The sequence below is a fragment of the Lolium perenne genome, chromosome 1 (assembly GCF_019359855.2).
Source record: "Lolium perenne isolate Kyuss_39 chromosome 1, Kyuss_2.0, whole genome shotgun sequence".
NCBI lineage: Eukaryota > Viridiplantae > Streptophyta > Magnoliopsida > Poales > Poaceae > Lolium > Lolium perenne.
This window is the reverse complement of record NC_067244.2, coordinates 132,984,470-133,006,605: the sequence shown is the minus strand read 5'-3', so window position 1 is coordinate 133,006,605 and position 22,136 is coordinate 132,984,470. Positions and strand designations below refer to the sequence as shown.

Genomic DNA, 22,136 nt, shown 5'->3' with positions numbered 1-22,136 from the left:
TCAACATACTATATGTGTCATCAGTTATTTGCTTCCTGGATGTCAAGGTTTCTTCAAATGTAATTTGTTGTATGTTTTGAATGTTGCCTGCTATGATAGTCCGTTGTACATTAACTGTCTGGAGGATGGATCAGTAGTGATGTGGAGCATATGGATTTATGCGTCTATCCAACAGAAATTGCCTGCTAAACCAATTGTTTTTTTTTTTTTTTCCCTAGAGCTTGGAGCGCTTGCGACAATATGCATGATGTGTGGCATGCAATGATAGCTGCAACGCATGTTGATCACCGAGACGGTGTTAAATCGGTCATCATTCTCGTCCTTTGGGAACTGTGGACTGAAAGAAACGCTCGCATTTTCAAAGACAAAGCCAGCTCCCTTCGGCAGCTGCTGCATCGGATTGAGGATGAAGCCAATGGCTGGGCTTTTGCGGGAGCGAAAAAGCTTCAGCGTTTGATCTGGGAGCCACCCTGAGATCCTGCTCTACCCTGCCTTCTTAGGGGTTTTTGCCTTCTTTTAACTTCTTTTTCCTTTATACCTTGGCCAACGGCCGCGATGTAATTATCTCTACCTTCTAATGAAAATCGAAAGCCAACAAGTTGTTGGATCTTTCAAAAAAAAAAAAAAATAAACCAATTGTTTTTGGTCAAGTCCAGATTGACTGTGGACACAGGCTGAGATTTTGATCAAGTCTGGTTTGGCTGTCGCCGTCGCCACAGGCCTGGATGTCTATGCCCCAATGGGTTGCCGTCACTATACCACATCTCAAGAATGAAAAATGACTATGTTGTCCACGTCTGCAGGGAATGCTCTTATATTTTTTCTGCGGATTTGTAAATTTTATGATACGCTGCTGACAGAAATTCTGAAGATGGAAGCTTATCAGTGAATCGACAGAAATTTTATGATATGCATGTGAAACTCTATAGATGCTTTTCTGCAGATTTGTAAGTTGTATGATAGTCCACTGACACTTCCAAAGATGGAAGATTCTGAACTTCTGCAGGAAGTGAGACTTACGTTTTTCGTTTTGGCTGCTGATTGTAAATTTTATGACAAATTGTTGAGTGCCAACTTTTCTGATCGTGCACAACTGAACGTGAAGTTTATAAAATCAAAAACATATAGAGTAGCTTCTCGTGTTCTTGATTCATCAGTTGAAGGTTGAGGATAAAAAAGAGTACACGTTTTTGCAGAAGAAACCAGTAGTAAATAAATTCAGTCGTCTAATACAAATATGTCGACCTTGGAACGTGGAAATCGCCACAGCATAGCATGATCATTGGCAATTCAGAGTTTGCACCACAGCTCGAGACAGGTTTATACCTGTAATTCATCTGTCGACAACCTCTCGTTGCACCACGCATAGGATGATCTACTAAAACATTCTTTGAGCAAAGATCCGGTTACACCTTGATGCTGGTGAGAATTTTATATGCGCAAAACTAGGACCCTACGCAACCAAAGAAAAATGAAAATATTGTAGCATTTCGTTGTGATCCAGCGTTTGAGAATCCACATCACATTTTAATATCAAATTTAAAATCTTCAATCTTCACCATGGATATACGGCAGCCAGCGTACACCCAAGAGGAAGATCACACGCAAAACTTAAGTCACGTAGAGGAACAGCTCATTCATTGAGGATGTATTCATATCACATGGTCTTCATGGACGATGGATGGGTGGTTGATGGCTGACTGGAGTACTGGACACACCCTACAAAATGAAATACATATCAACAAATATTTTTTATTTCCTTTTGAAGTGAAAGCAACACAACTCAATTCGCATGGCTTCACAATGAGCCATAAACAGAGAAAGTGTACCTGTTGCTTGGAGAGGGGGGGGGGGGGGGGGGGGGGAAACCTTTTGCTGGCATGTCCCCATCAGGAGGGCGGGGGGCAATCTTGGAAAACAACAACACATGTTCTCCAATGTTCTGATAAGGTTCTCGTGTATAAGTTAACTTCGATGCTTAAATTATTTTCTCAAAAAGCTAGGCCTGAAAGTAAATATCATGATGCAATTCTAGTGAGTGGCATATTACTGCCTCATCTGGTCATCCCACATGAAGTGCCGCGGATTACAGGAATCAAACTGGGTTTGCGAATGTGAAATGCACACTACTTCTAAGTTCTAACTGTTCACTTTCATGGGAAAGGAACTACATTTTTGGTCGAAAGTCAGAAATTAACATGTGCCCAAGTGATGGTTGAAATACAAGAACTACCATCCATATACTGAAACAGTTCACCACACTTCATTGCAGCAGCAACTTTGATTGTTATCCCCATCCAGTCTTGGCTACTTTTCAAAGTGATCCCAATCATGATTCCCCCTGGCTTGCTTGGTAAGTGACAGATAAAAGGCGTTGCTGATGCTAGTGGTCCGGATTGACAAAATGAAGGCCATTACAGGCACAACTTGCCACCGCCTAGATCCAAAATAAAATCAGCCATCTCTCCCATATTGGAAGAGTCATCTGTCCAGAGAGAAAAAACACAAGTACTTCAAGCAAAGAATGAAAGGTTATTGTGCAATTTACTTCAATAAGAAGCTATCATGAGATTTGCCTACATTCTCAGGTTTATTATACAATCATTATCAAGCTACCAGCTTCTGCCAGACGTGTTCCAATTGGAACTTTTGAATGCCACGAAAACAGAAAAAACATAGGAGCAGTTAGGCCTCAAGTGGAAGAATATGATGAAGATAAGCCATAGTGATATCTTAAGTAAAAAAATGTATAAATTGAGATGAAATTAAGGAAGAATGACTTAAAAGAATGATTTGCCAGTACTGAAAAATTGCATTACATGATATTTTATCTGATACTAACAAAAATACAGATCTCCATATTAATTGAAATGACCATACTCTAACGATATACTCCCTCCATCCTAAAAAGGATGTCTCGCCTTTATCAAAATATCATGTATTTAGACATGTTTTAGTGTGTAGGTGCATGCAAATTTAGACAAAGTTGAGACATCCTTTTGTGGACGGATGGTGTATTTGATATCCCCTCTGCCCTGTGAGGCCATCACATAGAAGGTTAAATAACTGCAATGCCTTAGGTAAGCACTAAGCACTGGAGGAAATCAAACTAGCAAAACAACCAAAGAAATTGTTCAATGATAGGAACCTGCGCATATCTACCGGCATATTCCAGCAATGATTCTATTTGTTTCTTCATTAGCCTCAAAACCATCTTTATTCATGCGATCAAGTAAATCTGACACTGGCTGTCCTGCATGAGCATATGTCTTGAGTAAACCATGGTAAACCTCCCTTGTCAAAGGTACCAAACTCCGCAGCTGGCTTGCTATTTCCTCAGCTGCTTTAACATTCTTTTGATCCGTGAAATATTCCAGACTCATTAGCACATTTGTCTGGTCAGGTTCCCATTCAGAAGTTGCAGAAGCAAGAGCTTTCCTTGTCAGATCCACCGCCTTTGACACCTGGCCATCCTTGAAAAACCCACCAGCCAGTTTATACCAAGTATTAGCGTAAGGTGTCCTCCCTTTGGCAATGGCTTCATCCACGAGAGCTTCTGCTTTCTCCATAAGGCCATTTGCACAGTAGCCATTTAGCAGTAGGTTAGTTAGCCGGATATCATGGTGAACATACCTACTTTCCCACTCTCTGAAGGCGTTCTCAGCCCCATCGATGTCATTCATCTTAAGCAGCACACTTATCCTGCACATATACATCGTGTTGCATGTCGGCACTTTGGACTTATAGGCATTCCAAATGCGGTCCACCTCGCTACTCATTCCCAAATCAGCACACATAGAAAGCAAGAACCCGTATGCAACCCTGCCATTCTTCGGACTAATCCGCTTTTCAGATTCCTCAATAGCCTGCAAGGCCCTTCCTTGGAGCCCAGCTTTCATGAAAAGCCTGGCTACACTGGCATGTGAATGCCAACTCAGCATCTTCGGATCGGACTTCTCAAGAAGTTCCTCAACCCGATTGAGATCTTCAGCAGCTGCATACACCTTCAACAGAGTGTCGACAGTGAATACATCAGGCTTGATGCCACTCTCCTCCATAGCCTTGTACATGGTGCGCACCCTCTCAACCTGCCCCAACTCCAAGTAAAGCTTCATCATCACATTGTAAGGATATGAACTCATCATCTCCATCTTCTGCATATCCGCAAAGAGCTTTTCAGCCTCCTCGACGGACTTGGCCTCCGCGTAGCATTTCAGGAGGGAGCCGTAGCACTGAGGTTTCTTGAGCTGAACTGACAAGCCCCCGAAGTAGGCCACGGCACTCTGGAGGCCGTGCACCTTGGTGAGCAGCTCCAGCCGGTAGGCGACGTCGCCGGGCGACAGGGGGAAGTGCCGCCGGTCGGTCATCCACAGGGACAGCTGCAAGAGCACAACGAATCAGCAAAAGCGAGGTGCAGAGTGTTCGCTTCGGGGTTAGGGTGATTGAGACCTCAAGCGCGTGGGAGAAGCGGCGGCGGAGGACGAGCTTCTTGATGATAGCCTGGAGGTCGTGCTTCTCGACGGCGCGGCCCTCGGCGACGGCCCATTGCTCCAGCACGGGGGTCAGCGGGATGCGCGGGATCACTGCGGCAGCGACCCGTAGATACAGGGAGTCGGCCCGCGGCTGCGGTGGTGGATGGGGTGGGGAGGCGGCGGCCTCGGCGGCCGTGGAGAGGCGTCGGAGCAGGCCGACGCGAGGAGGAAGGAGGCGGTGCATGGTGGCGCGGGCGCTCCGGCGGTTTGGTGCGGGCGGCGGAGTGTGAGGGTTTGGGGAAAGGGCATTGGGCTGCTAAATGGGCTTTTCTGCAGAATGGGGTTTTGGAACATCTACCGAGGCTGGTAGGCTGGTTTGGTTAATTTTACCACTAGTTCATAGGTTAGTCTCAAAAAAAAAAAAAAAAAAAAAAACCACTAGTTCATAGGTGTATCTGATCTCGACAAACATTATTATTTAGGAAAGAAGTGGGAATGATTCTCAAAAATATTCTGGATTATAGGGCATAACTTTTTGTGTTTTGCCACTTTTTTGGGCATCAAATTTTGGGCAGCAATTAGATGATGCAAAATAGGATCACTCAAACATGTAATAATCCAATGGTGAGGAGTGGCGCTCGGAAGTGGCAATTCGTGATTGGGCTTCGAGCGGCCGAAGATATGTTTTAGGGCTCATTGTAAAACTACATTTGGTGCCATATATTTACATCAGCAAACGCAAATTTTAGTGCGGGCTGTAAAAAAAATTAGGCCTTGTTTTTTTATTTTTGGTTTGGGCATCTATTACAGTTTTTTGCCCAATGTGTTTCTTTTTTTGTTTACATCATATGTTGGAGATACTCTTATGCATGGTTGATCTAAAGATTTTTTGGATTTCCAAAATAAATAAAAAATAGTTTGCTAAACATATCTAATAGAAATATTGGTTAGAGAAGAAGAGAAAAAAGTGTAATGTTTCAAAAATCGAAATGGTTGCAAAAGGTAAAAAGAAAAATATCTTAAGATAACACAATGAACTTCCATGCCATGAATAATTTCAAAAAAAAAAAACATAGTATTTCTTACTCCCTCCGGTCAGAGGGAGTACCTGAATTTTTAGGATTAGTTTATTGTTGCTTAAAACTTTTATAATATAATGTAGAACTCAAGAAAACGGGCTAACCTAGTAAACATAGTCAGATAGGATAAGTGAAGTCATAATTCACTCCGAAGCACGACCAAGATGATGGAACCCAGGCGAGTTGTACACTTTGACCCTATGTTGCCAATACCACCATACAACCCCACTCGAAAAACCCAGACCTGCCCTTATTTACAGGCCTAACACAAGGGGCCAAGGTTTCCCTCACCCACCGCTGAAGTAGAAGGGATCACATTTCTCTGCGGTGTGATGTAGGGGGAGAGGACGAGAGCAGAACTTTTGTCTTGGGTTATGGCCACAGAAATTTACGAGCACATAAACAGATTTACAGAACTTGGCTCTGACAGGGACTTCAAATTTTCCCTTTCATCCGATGATTGGCCTTAAACCGGGTTCACAGAAGTCATATAAAAGCAAGTACCGTGGAGATATAGACAAAGCACCAAGTGGACATGATTTCACTATCTGTTACGCCATCTTTCTCTTCCTAAACAAAACAAAAAATAAATTCTAGTGTACGGCTTAGCAACGGTGGTGATTCTTAGTGACCGGACGGGCTTTCAGCAGCTGAATTAGCTTCTCCGATCTCCCACCTGGAGCAGCCTCACCTGACGATTTACCGCCTACATCCTGCATTACCAACACATGTTACAAATTGGTAGACCCTAAATCCAAGCACATTCATATAGAGATTGTGAGAAAAATGTACCGCTGCCCTCTTCGCATCCGCGGCAACATCCATGTTGTGCCCGGTGAAATCTTTTAGCATCATGGCCGATATCGGCAGCAACCTCCTGCTTTTACCAAACCACACCCACAGATTGTTGTAAAAATGTTTACTATCAAGCTGATTCCTACAAGCAAGCATCTCCTCTTGCAGTAAATACACTCACTCACCTTGTATTTTTCTTTGTCTTCCTAGGCTGGGAAGCAGAAAGGTCCTCTTTTTTATCTGTGATTCCTTCTGCCTGATGGTCCCCTTTATCTTTAATAACTTGTGACGGACAGTTCTGTTTCTCATCTGTAGTTCCTTCGGCATACAGGTAATTCTTAAACAAAGTGCATCATTACCAACAAAAAAACAGGCATGAGAAACAACTTTGAACCTTTTACATCAACGTCATGTTGACTATCCTCCAGTTTGCTTAACTCTTCTTCACGTAGTTCCATGGGACCACAACCATGTGGGGACGGGTTGGCATGTTCACTCTTTATACATGGAAGTATATGATGATCTGCAGAAATGGTACTTGTATTTCAGTTATTGTCGAGCAGTTTAAGAGCTGTCATGCAAAGTGGAGATTCAGTTTGCGCACCATTATAATATATGATTTCTAATTCCCGTGGATGTTACCATGTTAAATTATTCAGCAAGAAGAAAAACAGAGAAATTTAACCAACCTGTAAAGCTTTGATCAGATGGATGATCGAAATGCCTGGTTGCATGTGTTACAGCAACATCATGCACAGATGCTTGTTCAGAGAAACTCTCAGAATTATCCAATTTCTTATCAACCATTTGTCCCATTATCTGAAATAAGAGGCTAAGAAGGTAAAAAAAAAAAATCCCAGTTGTACTGCGAGCATATGTACTACCTCTGTCGATAAAAGGATGTCAAAATTTTATCTAAATTCAAATGTATCTAGACACTTTTTAGTGTATAGATACATCTAAATTTAGACAAACCTTCGACACCTTTTAATAGACGGAGGGAGTAGTATTATTAATTGTGCTCCATCAACCATTCTTGGAATTTCTCAGCACAAGAGCTATGCTCAATGCGACACGAAACAACTTCTTCATACAAGAGAAAGTGAAAGAAAATTGTTCACCTTGGTACTTTCCTTTTGGACATTGCACTTGGGAGCAAAAGCATCAGAAGTACACGGTTCCTCTGTCTAGAAAATATGAGGATATTGTGCATCAGTACAAGATTCGGCGACTTTACTTGACACTAGGTAGCATCACAATGGTGAACTATGTGGTCATAAGGGAGTGCAGAAAGTCAAAGGATAACTATCAAACCTTCAGATATCTTGAGGTATCACAGTCAACGAACTTCCCTGTTATAAAAAATGGATTCAGAACCCAAACAACCATTTGATGGTATGGATCAGGACGCGTTTGTTGCGAACATACAAACCTTTCTTGTCAGAATTAGCTGAAGATTTTTCAGAATCATAACATCTGAATTCTTCTGACACCTCTTCTACTACTAACTCAGTGCCCAACTGTAGAACAAACAAAAGCATATTTAACTATTGCTTGGAATAGCAGAAAAATACCCAACCCTATATACCTCCAGTTTCCAAGTCATATATCATGAAAACAAAAGGCACTAAATAAACAGTAAAAGTCAGGTACTATAAGTTGAAGTCTCCTTAACTTACATTGAAATCATCGAATGCAACGTCATTGGATCCCATGTCAGTTTGATTAGATTGAGAAGCCGAGCTTAGAGCAGCTTGACCAGGGGTATCTTCATCAACCGGAAACTTCTCGTGTGAACAAGACTTAAGGTCATTCAACTCCTTTTTCAGCTCTCTAATTTGGTTGTCTTTCTCACTGAGCAATTCTTTCATGCTTCTAGCTGCGCTCTCAGATTCCTAATAAAATACATGGATAGAGGCGAATTAGAAAGAAAGTTTGCCAGAAGAATTTGCCAATTTACTTAACAACTATAAACAATCACAAAACATTCAGGATTGCTACGTTTACAATAATGAGTTGTACAACAAGTAGATTGCATCAGCATGCTGACTATATTAGCCGTCCACAGGGATTACCATACTAAAGAGCTTCAGCAAACTAAACATACATAAGAAACAAAATCTACTGCAGATTACCATAAGTTTTTGTTTTGAAACAGCCCATAGGGCCCTGAAAAGGTTCTTCATTATTTGTTCATTTCGGGACACTCTTTGCAGCTCTGAATTGAGAAATTCATCTGTAGGCATACATGAAAAAAGACATAATGTTAGATGAATGTCGCGATAAGAGTTACTTATTAATATACTGATTGCTGAAGACATGTTCAGGTACATTATACAAACAATGTGGTTTGCAATCAAAAGTACGATTCAAGAACCAGGATCAAAACTAAGACATAAAGGCCAACAATATCATCAGCTCCGCGATCTTGGTCAAAACCAAATGCATGAGATGAGCCATTGAAACAAATCAAATAATGGTGAGGGTAAAGAGAACCTTTTTCAGAAAGTTTAATTTCATCAGATTTATCAACGCTGCCCTTTCCTTCAGCCTGCAGAACATAACACAGCAGATGGTTCATTCAAAAACTCCAACCAAGATATGAAATGTTCCATGTTTCTACTAGAGTCCAGAGATCATGAATCAGAAATAATAGTTGTAAACTAAAACATGATGGGATATTTGAGACAAGGGCACTCAATAGAATATTTGGGCCTTTGAGTCCTTATTTAGTATAGGTTTCTGAACTAAACACTAAAAATTGGCACATTGATCATTCAAGATATAGCACTTCATTCTATGGAAACAAGAGTAGCTGTTTTGAATCATATCATATGGGAGATGTTATTGGTCAAATAATATGATCAACATGGAAGAAAACAATAAACCTTTAGTTCATAGAGGGACTAGGCCAAGATATTTAAAGATTTGTCCATAACAAAACTGTGAAATCAACATGCACCACAACCAAACATCTCAATGTAGCAGTAATTAATGGAGGCTCTGCACAGTACATAAGTTAAATGGGCTGAAATCACTAGAAAATTAAACAGCAATTTGTACCGTAAGAGCTTCAGGCTTATGAACTTTTCTTCTTTTCTTGTTTTCTTGGCAAATCAGAGAAACACTGCTTCTCTTTTGGGAAGCCAAGTCAGAAGAATCGTCAAGGCTGGTGTATCTGAAAAGATAACATGAAATAAAATGAATAATGAATGAATGGTATAAATGCATGTGTGTATAAATGTTTTCTGGCGAATGCAACAGAATGACCAACATAAACTTAAGCAACACTAAGCACTTCAAGCTTTGTCTTAAGAGCAAGCACATTCTTGAAAAGCGTCCCATTGGACTAGGTAATTACTACTATGCCTTCTTCATCTAGCTTTCATTTTTTGTTTAGAGAAAATAGGGACTCAAATTCAGGTCCTTGAGGACTTGAGCCCAGGGGTCGTGGGATTGTACATCCACTCCCGCACCTAAGAAAGCTAGGCTCACTTCCTTCATCACATTTCCTTCAGAAGCCTCTCTTGCATAACATACTCCCTCCGTTCACTATTATAAGATGTTTTAGATAATTCAATCTGGACTAGATACGGACCGAAATGAGTGAACCTACACACTGAAACACGTCTAGATACATGCATTTTCGAAAAAACCTAAAGCATCTTATAATAATGAACAGAGGGAGTAATACTGAAGTATCATATTTCCAAATAGTAAGGCTCGCTCTGACATTGGGAGGAACAGAATTTAGAAATGACAAAAGAAGCTTATGTTCCCTGCCCCAATCTCTCTTATATCCCCTCTTGCATTTGACAATTGAAAACAGACCATACAAAAATTTGTTAAAAGGTCAAGTCCTGAGCCCATGTGTTATTGGTTCCTAATTTCTTGCAATGAAATTTCTATGATTTGGTCTTCTTACACCTCTTTCTCTAATTCCATAAAATAAATATTAAGCATTTCTATAAGCGACGTATCAAGAAACAAATATCTGTTAATGGTTGCATTCAAGGCTTAGATAGGAGTTTTGCTCCTTACATTCTTTTATCTAACCCTGATAGGAAATATGATAACTGTTACACTAGGACTGATCTGCGTAAACAAGACTAGGTTATAACTCTAATTAGTGAAGTAAGATGCATCACACTCCCATGTTTTCCTCCCCTTTCTTTTTAAGAACATAATAGACGGGGAGAATAAAAGAGCATTGTTCAGATAATAATACCTTATTTTCATGTAAGGAGATGCTTGTCTGAGCAAATATGATGTATCCGAGTAATCATCATCTCCTTGTTTCACATTCAAAATCTGAGAAACAATAGAAATGATAATTAAAAATGTGAACTAATCAATAGACAATATACACTGTTGTAGACCTCAGAGTAATATTGCAAATGCCAACTGACAACTCTTTTAGCATACAAAATAGAGACTGCAAATGACATGTGAAAATGTGCCTCGATTGAAAAGGTAACATTCAGTTATCCTTCACAGTAGCCAATGACAGATGCACATCAACCTCACTGAAGTTATACTTAGGGACATTATAACAAATGCAAATAAAATAATTCTTTAGGAACTGGCCTCATCCAAAATTAGACCTAACACCGTTATCCATGGAACCATTATTCCTGTCTGGGGCATAACGAGTGCTCACACCAAACTCCTCACATGGAATTCCCACTTGTGAGCTCCATAGTCCTGCCTACTTTTTTAAGTGAATTTTAAAACATTCTTTATTGATAAAATGAAGTGTATTCAATAGAACATTTCAACTATTCAAGAATGGCATTTAAGGAGCAGTTGATGTGAAAAGCAGATCATTTCAGTTCAAAGTGTCTTACAAGTGTCATTTTCTTCCTTCCTTCCAGATAATCTCTCAAGTACCTTGTCAACTATCAAAATGCAAAATATTTAGGACAAATAAAAAAGAGAATTACAAATAAACGTATGTGTTACAAACGAAATCTGTGATCTGTATTTCACTTATTTCAAAATAATATATGGTCAGTAATATACCATTGAGTTCTTGAAATGTTTTTCCAAGGTTTTCTTCTGATTTTTCTGATGATCTAACAAAGCCTGCAAATGCCAGAGTTGAAAAAGGCAATCATTAGCAGGCAGGTATAATTCACTAAAATAGAAATAAGCAAAAAAAAAGTACATTATTTGGAAAGCAGCAGGTGCTGTGAAAAAGGAGGTACAAAAGACAAGGCAATTGGAAGTACCCTCAAACAGTTTCCAAAAACCATGGATGTGTTGTTGATGAAATTACTCTCTAACAACCTTGAACCCTGGAGGGAAAGATCACATTAATGTAGACCAAGGATAATATCCAGTACAAGAAAAAGTGGCATGGCATGGTTTCAGGATTGTTGCTACACAATACAGGTACTTAAAACAATGGTAGATTAACTGACCATATTTCCGGTGCTCTTTTTTCTCTCCGCGCCGGCAAGGTCTGCTATGGTCAGAACAGATCCACCAATCAGGTGCTCACTTTGTAGGTCATTATTTTTATGAGTAGCACGTACAGTGATAATGCACTGTGATCGGCTGCAACACATTATGAAATTAATCTTAACATGATCATATACAACTACAAAGATTGAGAAGAAAAACAAAAGGCAGAGACTTAGAAAGGAAAGATAATGAAACAATAATGCCCATTATTCAGGGTAAAGTGTTATTTTTTATTAAAGATCAGGTCAACGAATGCGTATAGAAAACATGCCTTGACTCGCTGTTAGCATTTGTTGCAGCTGTGCTACGCTTAAGCATACCACGTGAAACTAAGCTCTCAGCATCCATGAAATTTGAAATATCCACCTGCAAAGCAGCGAACAACTTATTACATGACACTAAGAATATTGGTATTGATATGCAATGCAAGTCAAATGGCATGTGTCTTTCCAAGACCCTATCTATCGGGTCCGAAATTAAGGCTAGTTACAGCAAGAAATGCGAAATAGGACAGGGAATAGGCATCTCGTTCATCTTAATTCTGACCATCAAATTGAAATTATCAGGAAATTGCGGTCACATAATTTGAACTAACGTCAGAGTAAACATATATATGTCCCCATCAGGCAAATTCAAATTTCAAAGTGATTATTTTGAAGGTACCTCTTTAAGACCTTTAATTATAGATGACTGCTGGAGGACAAGGTCAGCTGCATCAGACAGTAGGTCGAGAATCCTTTCTGCTTTTCCTTCAGAAAGTATCTCAAACATTGACAAGCAAAACGATCTGGAAGTATGAAATTGAACTCGTTAAGAGATAGTAGTAGTTGCATTTTTGCAATGAATTTAAAGCATCCACCACAGCTACAAAATCTAGCGAGGATTTGCATTTTTGCAGATCGTGAGAGATATTCGAGAAAGGATGGGCAAGGGTACCATATTATTACATAGAAACCAAGGTCCACTTACATGCATGAATTAAAAGGGACAAGTTTGTGGTTAAAATCCAGAAATGTAAACCTTTTTATTATTTAGAAATTAGAGACTTGCATGTTTAAATAATTTTATAAACCATTGTATATTTAGATTCGAGATGCATCCTTTGTCCTCAATCCTAGCACAGACCCGCTATTAGTATATGCAGCTTATACATAACTAACTGTACTAATTTGGTAGTAAAAACGCCAAAACAGGTGTACCTTGTCGGTTGACTGCCAACATCGCTTTCATCTTCTGTATTGAAGATCTTCTGTAGCGTGAGTGGTACAATACCAGGATGTCTTGCAGTGCCAAAGACGGTATGCGTCTTCCCAGACCCAGTCGGACCCATTGCAACCAGGAGGCCACTCTTTCCTCCCAAAAAGTCATCCACAAGTGGATTCATCACCTGACTGAAGAGGTCATGCTGCATGGAGTTGAGGGAAATTAAATAGCATTCAATAAATGTATTGGCAGAGAAGGAACTAAGATCATCAAAATAACAGCCTGGTAAAAAGAGATGTTTGTTCTATAATAACTGGTCTTGTATAACTAATACAACCTTGCAGTGAATGATAAGCAGTATATTGTAAGGAAGCTGAACATCAAAATGCCTAGACGCAGATGCAGGTCAAACATATTCTAATCCGGGCACTGGATCGAACATCGTAGGCCTTGTGGGCAAATGCAGGTCGGAATGGACCTGATTTGTAAGGGTTTTGTTTTGTTACTTTTCTTGGGTATAGTAAGGGCTTCTTTGATTCATAGGATTCGTATAGGAATTGTGTAGGATTTAGATCCTATAGGAATTTTTTCTACACTAATTATTTGATTCATAGGAACATATCCTATAGAACTAATCATATAGGAATCTTGTATTGCAAATCCTATCTTTCCTACTTATAAAAAGCCCAGTTCATGGTCGTCCGTTCACTTCGCCCCTCACAGCCTGACAAGTGGGACCATACAACTTGCCCTTCGTAAGGAAGACATGAAGCGATCCCTCCACCGCCGCCTGTGCCAATTATCTTGCTCCTCCCACCTCCTCTTGATGCTTCTCATCTCCATACCTTCTTCCTTTCTTCAATCGGATGAGAAGCATGTGGCCATGCCAAGTCTTGCAGCTCCACTAATATCTCCTTGTTGTATTTATTTTTTCATCTGCCTCCTTCACGGCAGTCTCCGTCCCTACCGTAGTTGGAACTTCTAGAGGCTGCACCCCTGCCAGTAAGATCGCTGTTTCTGGAACCACATGTTCCGTCGGGTCGAATCTAGAAAGAAGAGAATTTTGGGGGTGGAGATAGACTCGAGTCGGGGAACGAAGGAAGATTTTTTGGGTGCCCAATACAAACCTATAGTACGAGAGTGAAAAGTAATTTTTGGTGTGCTTGATTAGACCTCACGATGTAGAATTTTATTCATGTTTGCTGTTCTTCGGTGTCAGGACAGAACACGCAAAAGATGAAACTCAAGCCATACTCAAGTATCTATCTTCTACCGTATTCATATGACTCTGTAGTTATGTCATATGTGCAGTACATCGTTTTTCTTCCAAGGAAATTAGATGCATAATTAATGTAATCTTGTATTAATTTTTTATGCAACCATTTTTTCGGTGGCACTGAGACATACATTCAGATGTTATTTTCTGCCATGTTGCATTGTGAAATGCTACGAACATTAGTTATTTTACCCTCTTGATAATTTTTGGAGTACTCTTTTTGGCCATCAATACCGTACCCGAATGAATAGAATAGGTGTGTAATTAACTTATGCATGCAGTGTGGTGCTTGAATGCCATGCAGATGTAGGACAGAGGAGATGAGCCCACTAATTCAAGTGCAGTGCTAAATACTCATACGATTTTTCTATAGTACTTAATTTTATTTTAGAAGTCATATGTTTCACCATAGTTTTATTTATTTCGTAGCGTAGCACGGGCATCTAACTAGTAGGAATAAAATATTAGTTCATACCTCATGGAAAATTTTATTTGGCACAATCAAACACAACTCATCTTCTATAGGATTCAACTATCCATGACATCTCAATCCTATGCTTTTCCTATCCTATGAATCAAAGGAGCCCTAACCGAGGATCATCGGCATCATTAGAAGATTGAATTTTTTAGAAGAAAATTCCGCCTGCCTCCCGGGTCGCTCGCGCGGGCGACTCCGAAGGCGACTGCCAAACCCTAGAAAACTACCCCCGCTCTCCTCCATCCCTGGCTGCCGCCGCCTCTGGCGGGGGGCTGCGTGCGTGGCGCACCCCGACGGAGCTTCTTCGCGCGGAGAGGCGACGTCGCGCGGCTGCGAGGCGGCGTGGTGTAAGAGCAGCGGATGCGGGCTTCGGCGCGGCGGTTGGGCGCCAAGAGGCTGTGTGGCACGCCGGCTGGTGGCAACGCTCCTGCTGGAGGCGGCGCCCGGGCCCGATCTGGGCCTGATCTGGGCCGGGCGGGCTGCGGCCACAACGCGTCCATGCGACGTCGGGACCTGCTGGCTGCCCCTCCCGCTATCTCCCTCCTCACACCCAACTCCCATCCGTCGCTGGTCAAGGTCACCCGGCGTGCGAGCATGCGAGCAGCGGCGGCTGCTCTGCTATGCCCCGGTGAATCCCGGCGGCGGAGGCTGCGGGCCGGTGCGGCGATGGCCATTGTCCACGGCGGCGCGGTGCAGGCACTGCATGGGTTGGTGCCCCTCTTGCGAAGACAAGTTCCTAGGCTTCCCCCCCGCGTGAAATCTTCTCCGGCGGCCTGCTTCGTCAATTCTGGTCTGCCCTGCATCGAATGGTCTTCGGAGGTCCTCGTTCTTCGGGTCAGTGCGAAATCCCGGCGCGGCAGCGGCCTGCGCTGTCAACGGCGACGCCCGAGGGCGCCGTTACCTCCTTGGAGGCGTTGGCATGACTCTGATCGGACCTCCTCCTCGAGCACCAGGGGAAACTCCAGGTCTGGCCTGTCGGACCGGGCAGCAGCAGCGTCTCAGCGCCGCTCCCTTCTTGAAGGCGCTGCCTTGGCTGCGAGTGGAGTACCAGATGCGGCTTTTGGAGGTTGACGATGCATCTCCGGAGTAGTGTGCCACACAGGGGGTGGATGTATGGAGCGCAACATCTGCCAGCGCGAGAACTTCACCGACACTTCTACAGCAGTTCCTGCCAAAGCCCTGCCTCTCACCTGCCGACTCTCTAGGCACAATGGGTGCAAGGTACGTCTGGCCTAGGCAGTCATGGAGATGAAACGTCCCCGGAGGCGTCTTGCAACGGCGGTGTCGCTGGCTCGCTGCCCTGCTGCCCCGGATCCTGTTGCCTCGCCATTCTTGGTTAGAGGCTAGGCTTGGCGAGGCCTAATGTTTTCGCTTGGTGAGGACGGTGGTGTGTGTGTGTTTGTGTCCCTCTATCTGGAGGTTGTATCCCGATGTCTTCTTCGTGTTCAATGAAATAAAACGCAAAATCTCTTGTGTTTTCTCGAGAAAAAAAGGGGGGGATTTCAATAATACCTGCGAGCAGTCAGGTGGCAGGACAGCGGAGAATCCGTCGAAGACCTCGGTGCGGCCGCGCTTGTGGTCGACGAGCTTGGACTGCGGGACGGTGAGGGCGACGGAGTTGGGGCCCGTGGCGACGAGGCAGACCCCGTCCCCGGCCTGCTTGGGTGGCTTCCTGGCCTGCTGCTCCTTGGCCTTGGGGCGACCGCCAGGCTTGCCGCCGCGCTCCCGCTCCGGGGCCGGGAGGGGGCGGATGCGGAGGTATACCTTCAGCCGCTCCTCCGCCGACTGCGACGAGGAGGAGAGCACGATGGCGGTGGGGTTAGGAGGAGGAGGAGGGGGGATAGGAGAAATGCCGGCGTCGGCAGGGGGAGTGGGAGGAGGAGCGGGAGTAGGGGCAGTGTCGTCGGGGGGAGTGGGAGGAGGAGGGGGGAGGGGGGAAATGCCGGCGGCGGTGACTACTACTTCTTCGTCGAGGAGGCGTGAGAGTGGTTTGGATTTGGGTTTTGATTTGGTGGAGCGGGCCGGAGTCGGAGTCGGGGTCGGCGGCGGCCTGCCGAGACGGGGAGGGTTCCGGCGGATGGTGGTGGGAGGCGGCGGAGAGGCCGTGGTCGAGGGCGGCTCGCCGCGGCGGGTACGGTTCCGGCGGGCGGTGGTCGGCGGCGGCGGTGAGGCAGCCATGATATCAGGGAGGGATTGGTTTAGCCTCCGAATGGAAAGGAATGGAGGCAGCGTGTTTGTGGGAAGGGGATTGGGAGTTTGGAGTGGGAGTTCGTCAAGGGATTCGAATCGATTTCCCTCCGCCGTCTTCTCGTTTCGAGTTTATTTTGGAATCTCAAAAACTGCATACAAAAACCCTGATTGAGCAAAAAAAAAAACCAAATTTTCTTTTTCTTAAACCCAAACCCGGAAAGAAACCCCTCCACAGCATGGCTTCCTCTTCCCTCCTCGCCGCGGGGCGCCGCCCCGACCGCGGGAGGCTCTTCCACTGCAGATCCCGCTCCCACAATCGGTTGTTGCTATATTAATATAGCGGGGCGAAAGCCTATTTCGAAGGGTCACCTTGCACCCGCATTAGGTCCATCATCATCGTTGCCGTCTCCGACATGGCCAGCCGCGTCGTCACCGACTCCGGCTCGGAGCATGCTCCCCTCCTCCTCCTCCTGCTCGATGTGCTCAAGGTTGAAGACGATGCACGAATCTTGGCGCGATTCAACGGCTGCAGTTAGCTCTAAGAGCATCTCCACCGGTGCGTCCCATAGTGGCCCCGATAGAGTTTTGGGCGGCAGCGTGGTTTTTTGGCTCGCACCGGTGTGCCCCAAAAGGCGTCGGCTAGTTTTCGAGTCCAATAGAAGCGCCTGAAAGGACACGGATGTCGCCTAGAGGGGGGCTGAATAGGCGGTTTAAAATATTTTACGAGATGGGCTTAACAAATGCGGAACAAAACTAGCGTTTACTTTGTCAAGCTCAAAGTCTATATACTATGGTTCACCTATGTGCACAACAATTTATGATAAGCAATAAAAACAACTATGTGATAGCAAGATATATAACTTCAAGCACGATGGCTATCACAAAGTAAAGTGCATAAGTAAAGAGCTCGGGTATAGAGATAACCGAGGCACGCGGGAGACGATAATTTATCCCGAAGTTCACACTCTTGCGAGTGCTAATCTCCGTTGGAGAGGTGCGGTGGCTTAGTGCTCCCGAACGTCACAAATGGCCTCACATTGAGGTGTGGTTGCTCGATGCACACCAACGCCATAAAGGCCTCATCCCAAGATGCGGTAGTCACACCACACACCGAGCGTTACGAAGGCGCCTCACCTTATTCTCCGGTGACCCTCGCCACAAAGGCCTAGATCACGCCACTAAGGGATTTCCTTCGAGACGGAAATCGGGCCTTACACAAAGCTTGGGGCACGCATCCACAACTTAATTGGAGGCTCCCAAGAAATCGCCACAAAGACCTCAAATCCGTCTAGGGTTCCAAGAACCCAAGAGTAACAAATTGCTTGCTTTCACTTCCACGAATCACCGTGGAGAACTCAAACCGATGCACCAAATGCAATGGCAAGAACACCCCAAAGATGCTCAAGTCCTTCTCTCTCAAATTCCTGATGGGATTCGTAGCATAGAAAACAAAAAAATTCCTACCGCAAGAACGAAACACAAGCCAAGATCTAATCTAGTAGACGGTAGCAACGAGGAGATGAAGCGACTAACCCTCGAAGATTCGCAAAGCTTAACGAGATTAGATCTCGGGGTGGATGTAGTCGATCACTTGCCGCTTGCAAAAGCGCGTAGAAGATCTTGATCTTGACGGTGCCACAATCGGGCAGCACCTCCGTACTCGGTCACACGTTCGGTGTTGATGAAGACGACGTCCTTCTCCCCGTTCCAGCGGGCAGCGGAAGTAGTAGATCCTCCTCGGAATCCCGGCAGCACGACGGCGTGGTGGCGGTGGTGGTGGAGAACTCCGGCAGGGCTTCGCCTATGCGCTGCGGGAGTTGGGGTGGAGGAGGAGGCGGCTAGCAGGCTAGGGTTTGGGGCGCCGGCCAGGGGGGTGCGGCCAACTAGTGGTCTTGGGGTCGCCGGCCCCCTCCCCTTGCTCCTCATTATATAGGTGGAAGCCCCAAGAGTTGTAGTCCAAGTCTTCGAATAAGACCCAAACACCAAAACCTACCTTTGGTGGGAAACCTACTCAAGGAGGGAGTCCTACTCAAGGTGGGACTCCCACCTTTCCTTGGGGTGGGGTGGCCGGCCACCCTTGGTGGAGTCCACCTGGGACTCCCCCCTTAGGGTTTGGCCAGCCAAGCTTGTGGAGTCCCTCCGGGACTCCACCTTCCATAGTGCCTTTCTTCCGGACTTTTCTAGAACCTTCCATAAATGCACCGGATCATTTCCAAACTTGGAATATGACTTCCTATAGATGAATCTTATTCTCCGGACCATTCCGGAACTCCTCGTGATGTCCTGGATCCCATCCGAGACTCCGAACAAAACTTCGAACTCCATTCCATATTCCATATCTACTCAAACGACATCAAACCTTAAGTGTGTCACCCTACGGTTCGCGAACTATGCAGACATGGTTGAGACTTCTCTCCAACCAATAACCAATAGCGGGATCCAGAGATCCATAATGGCTCCCACATATTCAACGATGACTTAGTGATCGAATGAACCATTTACATACGATACTGATTCCCTTTGTCACGCGATATTTTACTTGTCCGAGGTTTGATCATCGGTATCTCTATACCTCGTTCAACCTCGTCTCATGACAAGTACTCTTTACTCGTACCGTGGTATGTAGTCTCTTATGAACCATTCATATGTTTGCAAACTAATTAGACGACATTCCACCGAGAGGGCCCAGAGTATATCTATCTGTCATCGGGATGGACAAATCCCACTGTTGATCCATATGCCTCAACTCATACTTTCCGGATACCTAATCCCACCTTTATAACCACCCATTTTTGCAGTGGCGTTTGATGTAATTGAACCCTTCCGGCATAAGTGATTTACATGATCTCATGGTCGAAAGGACTAGGTAACTATGTATCGAAAGCTTATAGCAAATGAACTTAATGACGTGATCTTATGCTACGCTTAATTGGGTGTGTCCATTACATCATTCACATAATGATATAACCTTGTTATTAATAACATCCTATGTTCATGATCATGAAACGATGATCATCTATTAATCAACAAGCTAGTTATACAAGAGGCTTACTAGGGACTTCTTGTTGTTTACATAACACACATGTATCAATGTTTCGGTTAATACAATTATAGCATGGTATATAAACATTTATCATAAACACAAAGATATATAATAACCAATTTATTATTGCCTCTTGGGCATATCTCCAACAGTCTCCCACTTGCACTAGAGTCAATAATCTAGATTACATTGTAAGGTACCTAACACCCATGGCATTTTGGTGTTGGTCATGCTTTGCCCTAGGGAGAGCTTTAGTCAACGGATCTGCAACATTCAGATCAGTGTGTACTTTGCAAATCTTTACTTCTCCATCTTCGATGTACTCGCGAATCGAATGAAAACGCAGCTTGATATGCTTCAGCTTCTTGTGTGACCTTGGTTCTTGTGCATTGGCGATGGCACCCATGTTGTCACAATAAATGACTAGTGGGTCCAATGCACTAGGAACCACACCAAGCTCAACAATGAACCTCTTCATCCATACCGCTTCCGATGAAGCCTCCGAAGCCGCTATGTATTCCGATTCTGTTGAAGACTTTGCCACCGTGCACTGCTTGGAGCTGCACCAGCTTACCGCAGCACCATTCAATATAAACACGTACCCAGACTGAGACTTAGAGTCATCAGGATCAGTGTTCCAACTTGCATCGGTGTAACTGGTTACAACGAGCTCTTGGTCACCGCCATAACAAAGAAACATATCCTTAGTTCTTTTCAAGTACTTCAGGATATTCTTGACCGCTGTCCAGTGTTCCATTCCTAGATCACTTTGATATCTGCTAGTCAAACTAACAGCATGCGCTATATCCGGTCTAGTACACAGCATGGCATACATGATAGAGCCTACTATCGAGGCATAGGGGATCTGATTCATCCTCTCTCTTTCTTCTCCCGTAGTCGGACCTTGAGTTTTACTCAAGACCTTACCTGGCAACATCGGTAAGAATCCTTTCTTACTTTCATCCATTCTAAACTTCTTTAGAATCTTGTCCAGGTATGTACTCTGTGAAAGCCCTATTAGGCGTCTTGATCTATCTCTATAAATCTTGATGCCTAAAATGTACGCTGCTTCACCAAGGTCCTTCATTGAAAAACACTTATTCAAATAACCTTTTACACTGCTTAATAGTTCTATATCATTCCCAATCAATAATATGTCATCTACATATAATATCAGGAATGCTACAGAGCTCCCACTCACTTTCTTGTAAATACAGGCCTCTCCATGGCACTGTATAAACCCGAAGTCTTTGATCACCTTATCAAAGCGTCGGTTCCAACTCCTGGATGCTTGCTTCAGTCCATAAATGGAACGCTGAAGTTTGCATACCATGTTAGCATTTTTTAGGATCGACAAAACCTTTGGTTTGTACCATATACAACTCTTCCTCAATGTCACCATTAAGGAACGCCGTTTTGACATCCATCTGCCAAATCTCATAATCGAAAAATGCAGCTATTGCTAACAAAATCCTCACAGACTTTAGCTTCTCTACAGGTGAGAAAGTCTCATCGTAGTCAACACCTTGAATTTGTCGGAAACCCTTTGCGACAAGTTGAGCTTTATAGACAGTAACATTACCGTCAGCATCTGTTTTTCACTTGAAGATCCATTTATTCTCAACAGCCTTGCGGCTATCAGGTACATCTACCAAAGTCCACACTTTGTTATCATACATGGATCCCATTTCGGATTTCATGGCTTCTTACCATTTGTTGGAATCTGGGCTCATCATCGCTTCTTCATACGTCGCAGGGTCCTCATCATTGTTGTCCACAATCATGACATTTAGACAAGGATCATACCGATGCAGAGTGGTACGTTCCCTTGTCGATCTGCGAGGTTCGGTAGCTACTTCGTTCGAAGTTTCATGATCATTATCATTAGCTTCCTCTCATTAGGTGCGGGCGGCACAAGAACATCTTCCGGTACTGCGCTACTCTGATCAACGAGAGAAGGTTCAGTAACCTCGTCGAGTTCTACTTTTCTTCCAGTCACTTCTTTAGTGAGAAACTCTTTTTCAAGAAAGGTTCCGTTCTTGGCAACAAAGATTTTTCCTTCGGATCTGTGATAGAAAGTATACCCTATAGTTTCCTTAGGGTATCCTATGAAGACGCATTTCTCCGCTTTGGG

At 43.8% G+C, this 22,136-nt stretch overlaps 2 protein-coding genes across 8 annotated transcripts; both read right to left on the bottom strand.

Annotated features, from left to right (window-relative positions):
* Positions 1–1,371: 1,371 nt before the first annotated feature.
* Positions 1,372–4,812, bottom strand: LOC127302768 (pentatricopeptide repeat-containing protein At2g20710, mitochondrial). 5 transcript variants are annotated; one of them, XR_007853099.1, is made up of 4 exons: positions 4,450–4,812; positions 3,149–4,379; positions 2,199–2,485; positions 1,372–1,719 (listed from the first exon to the last, which is right to left on the bottom strand). XR_007853099.1 is itself a non-coding variant. In XM_051333358.1 (3 exons), exons 1-2 carry the CDS (start codon positions 4,714–4,716, stop codon positions 3,159–3,161), a joined length of 1,488 nt encoding a protein of 495 aa, XP_051189318.1. In that variant the 5' UTR covers positions 4,717–4,812; the 3' UTR covers positions 1,372–1,719; positions 3,149–3,158. The 5 variants fall into 5 exon arrangements, 3 of the variants coding, with proteins under 3 accessions (XP_051189318.1, XP_051189297.1, XP_051189311.1); XM_051333358.1 differs by lacking the exon at positions 2,199–2,485; XR_007853097.1 differs by lacking the exon at positions 1,372–1,719 and having other exon boundaries at positions 2,007–2,485; positions 2,581–4,379.
* A 1,163-nt stretch (positions 4,813–5,975) lies between these two features.
* On the bottom strand, positions 5,976–17,044 carry LOC127302754 (kinesin-like protein KIN-6). 3 transcript variants are annotated; one of them, XM_051333322.2, is made up of 21 exons: positions 16,282–17,044; positions 13,012–13,217; positions 12,476–12,599; positions 12,084–12,178; positions 11,770–11,905; positions 11,578–11,643; positions 11,369–11,431; positions 11,194–11,244; positions 10,575–10,657; positions 9,410–9,524; positions 8,843–8,897; positions 8,482–8,582; positions 8,107–8,241; positions 7,779–7,878; positions 7,661–7,698; positions 7,468–7,533; positions 7,036–7,165; positions 6,741–6,869; positions 6,532–6,664; positions 6,344–6,428; positions 5,976–6,264 (listed from the first exon to the last, which is right to left on the bottom strand). In XM_051333322.2, exons 1-21 carry the CDS (start codon positions 16,945–16,947, stop codon positions 6,157–6,159), a joined length of 2,685 nt encoding a protein of 894 aa, XP_051189282.1. In that variant the 5' UTR covers positions 16,948–17,044; the 3' UTR covers positions 5,976–6,156. The 3 variants fall into 3 exon arrangements, with proteins under 3 accessions (XP_051189282.1, XP_051189266.1, XP_051189274.1); XM_051333306.2 differs by having other exon boundaries at positions 7,779–7,866; positions 8,026–8,241; positions 16,282–17,043; XM_051333314.2 differs by having other exon boundaries at positions 6,532–6,655; positions 7,779–7,866; positions 8,026–8,241; positions 16,282–17,042.
* Between the last annotated feature and the right edge of the window lie 5,092 nt (positions 17,045–22,136).

What these genes read in the sequence shown, in the direction of transcription:
- LOC127302768 (XM_051333358.1), bottom strand. Translation starts at nt 4,716, where the DNA reads ATGCACCGCCTCCTTCCTCCTCGCGTCGGCCTGCTCCGACGCCTCTCC. An exon ending in GCTTCTCCCACGCGCTTGAG is followed by an intron (nt 4,380 to 4,449) that starts GTCTCAATCACC and finishes GTGCTCTTGCAG; the next exon opens with CTGTCCCTGTGGATGACCGA.
- LOC127302754 (XM_051333306.2), bottom strand. Translation starts at nt 16,947, where the DNA reads ATGGCTGCCTCACCGCCGCCGCCGACCACCGCCCGCCGGAACCGTACC. An exon ending in TGCCACCTGACTGCTCGCAG is followed by an intron (nt 13,218 to 16,281) that starts GTATTATTGAAA and finishes AACTCCATGCAG; the next exon opens with CATGACCTCTTCAGTCAGGT. An exon ending in ATACCTCAAGATATCTGAAG is followed by an intron (nt 7,534 to 7,660) that starts GTTTGATAGTTA and finishes CATATTTTCTAG; the next exon opens with ACAGAGGAACCGTGTACTTC.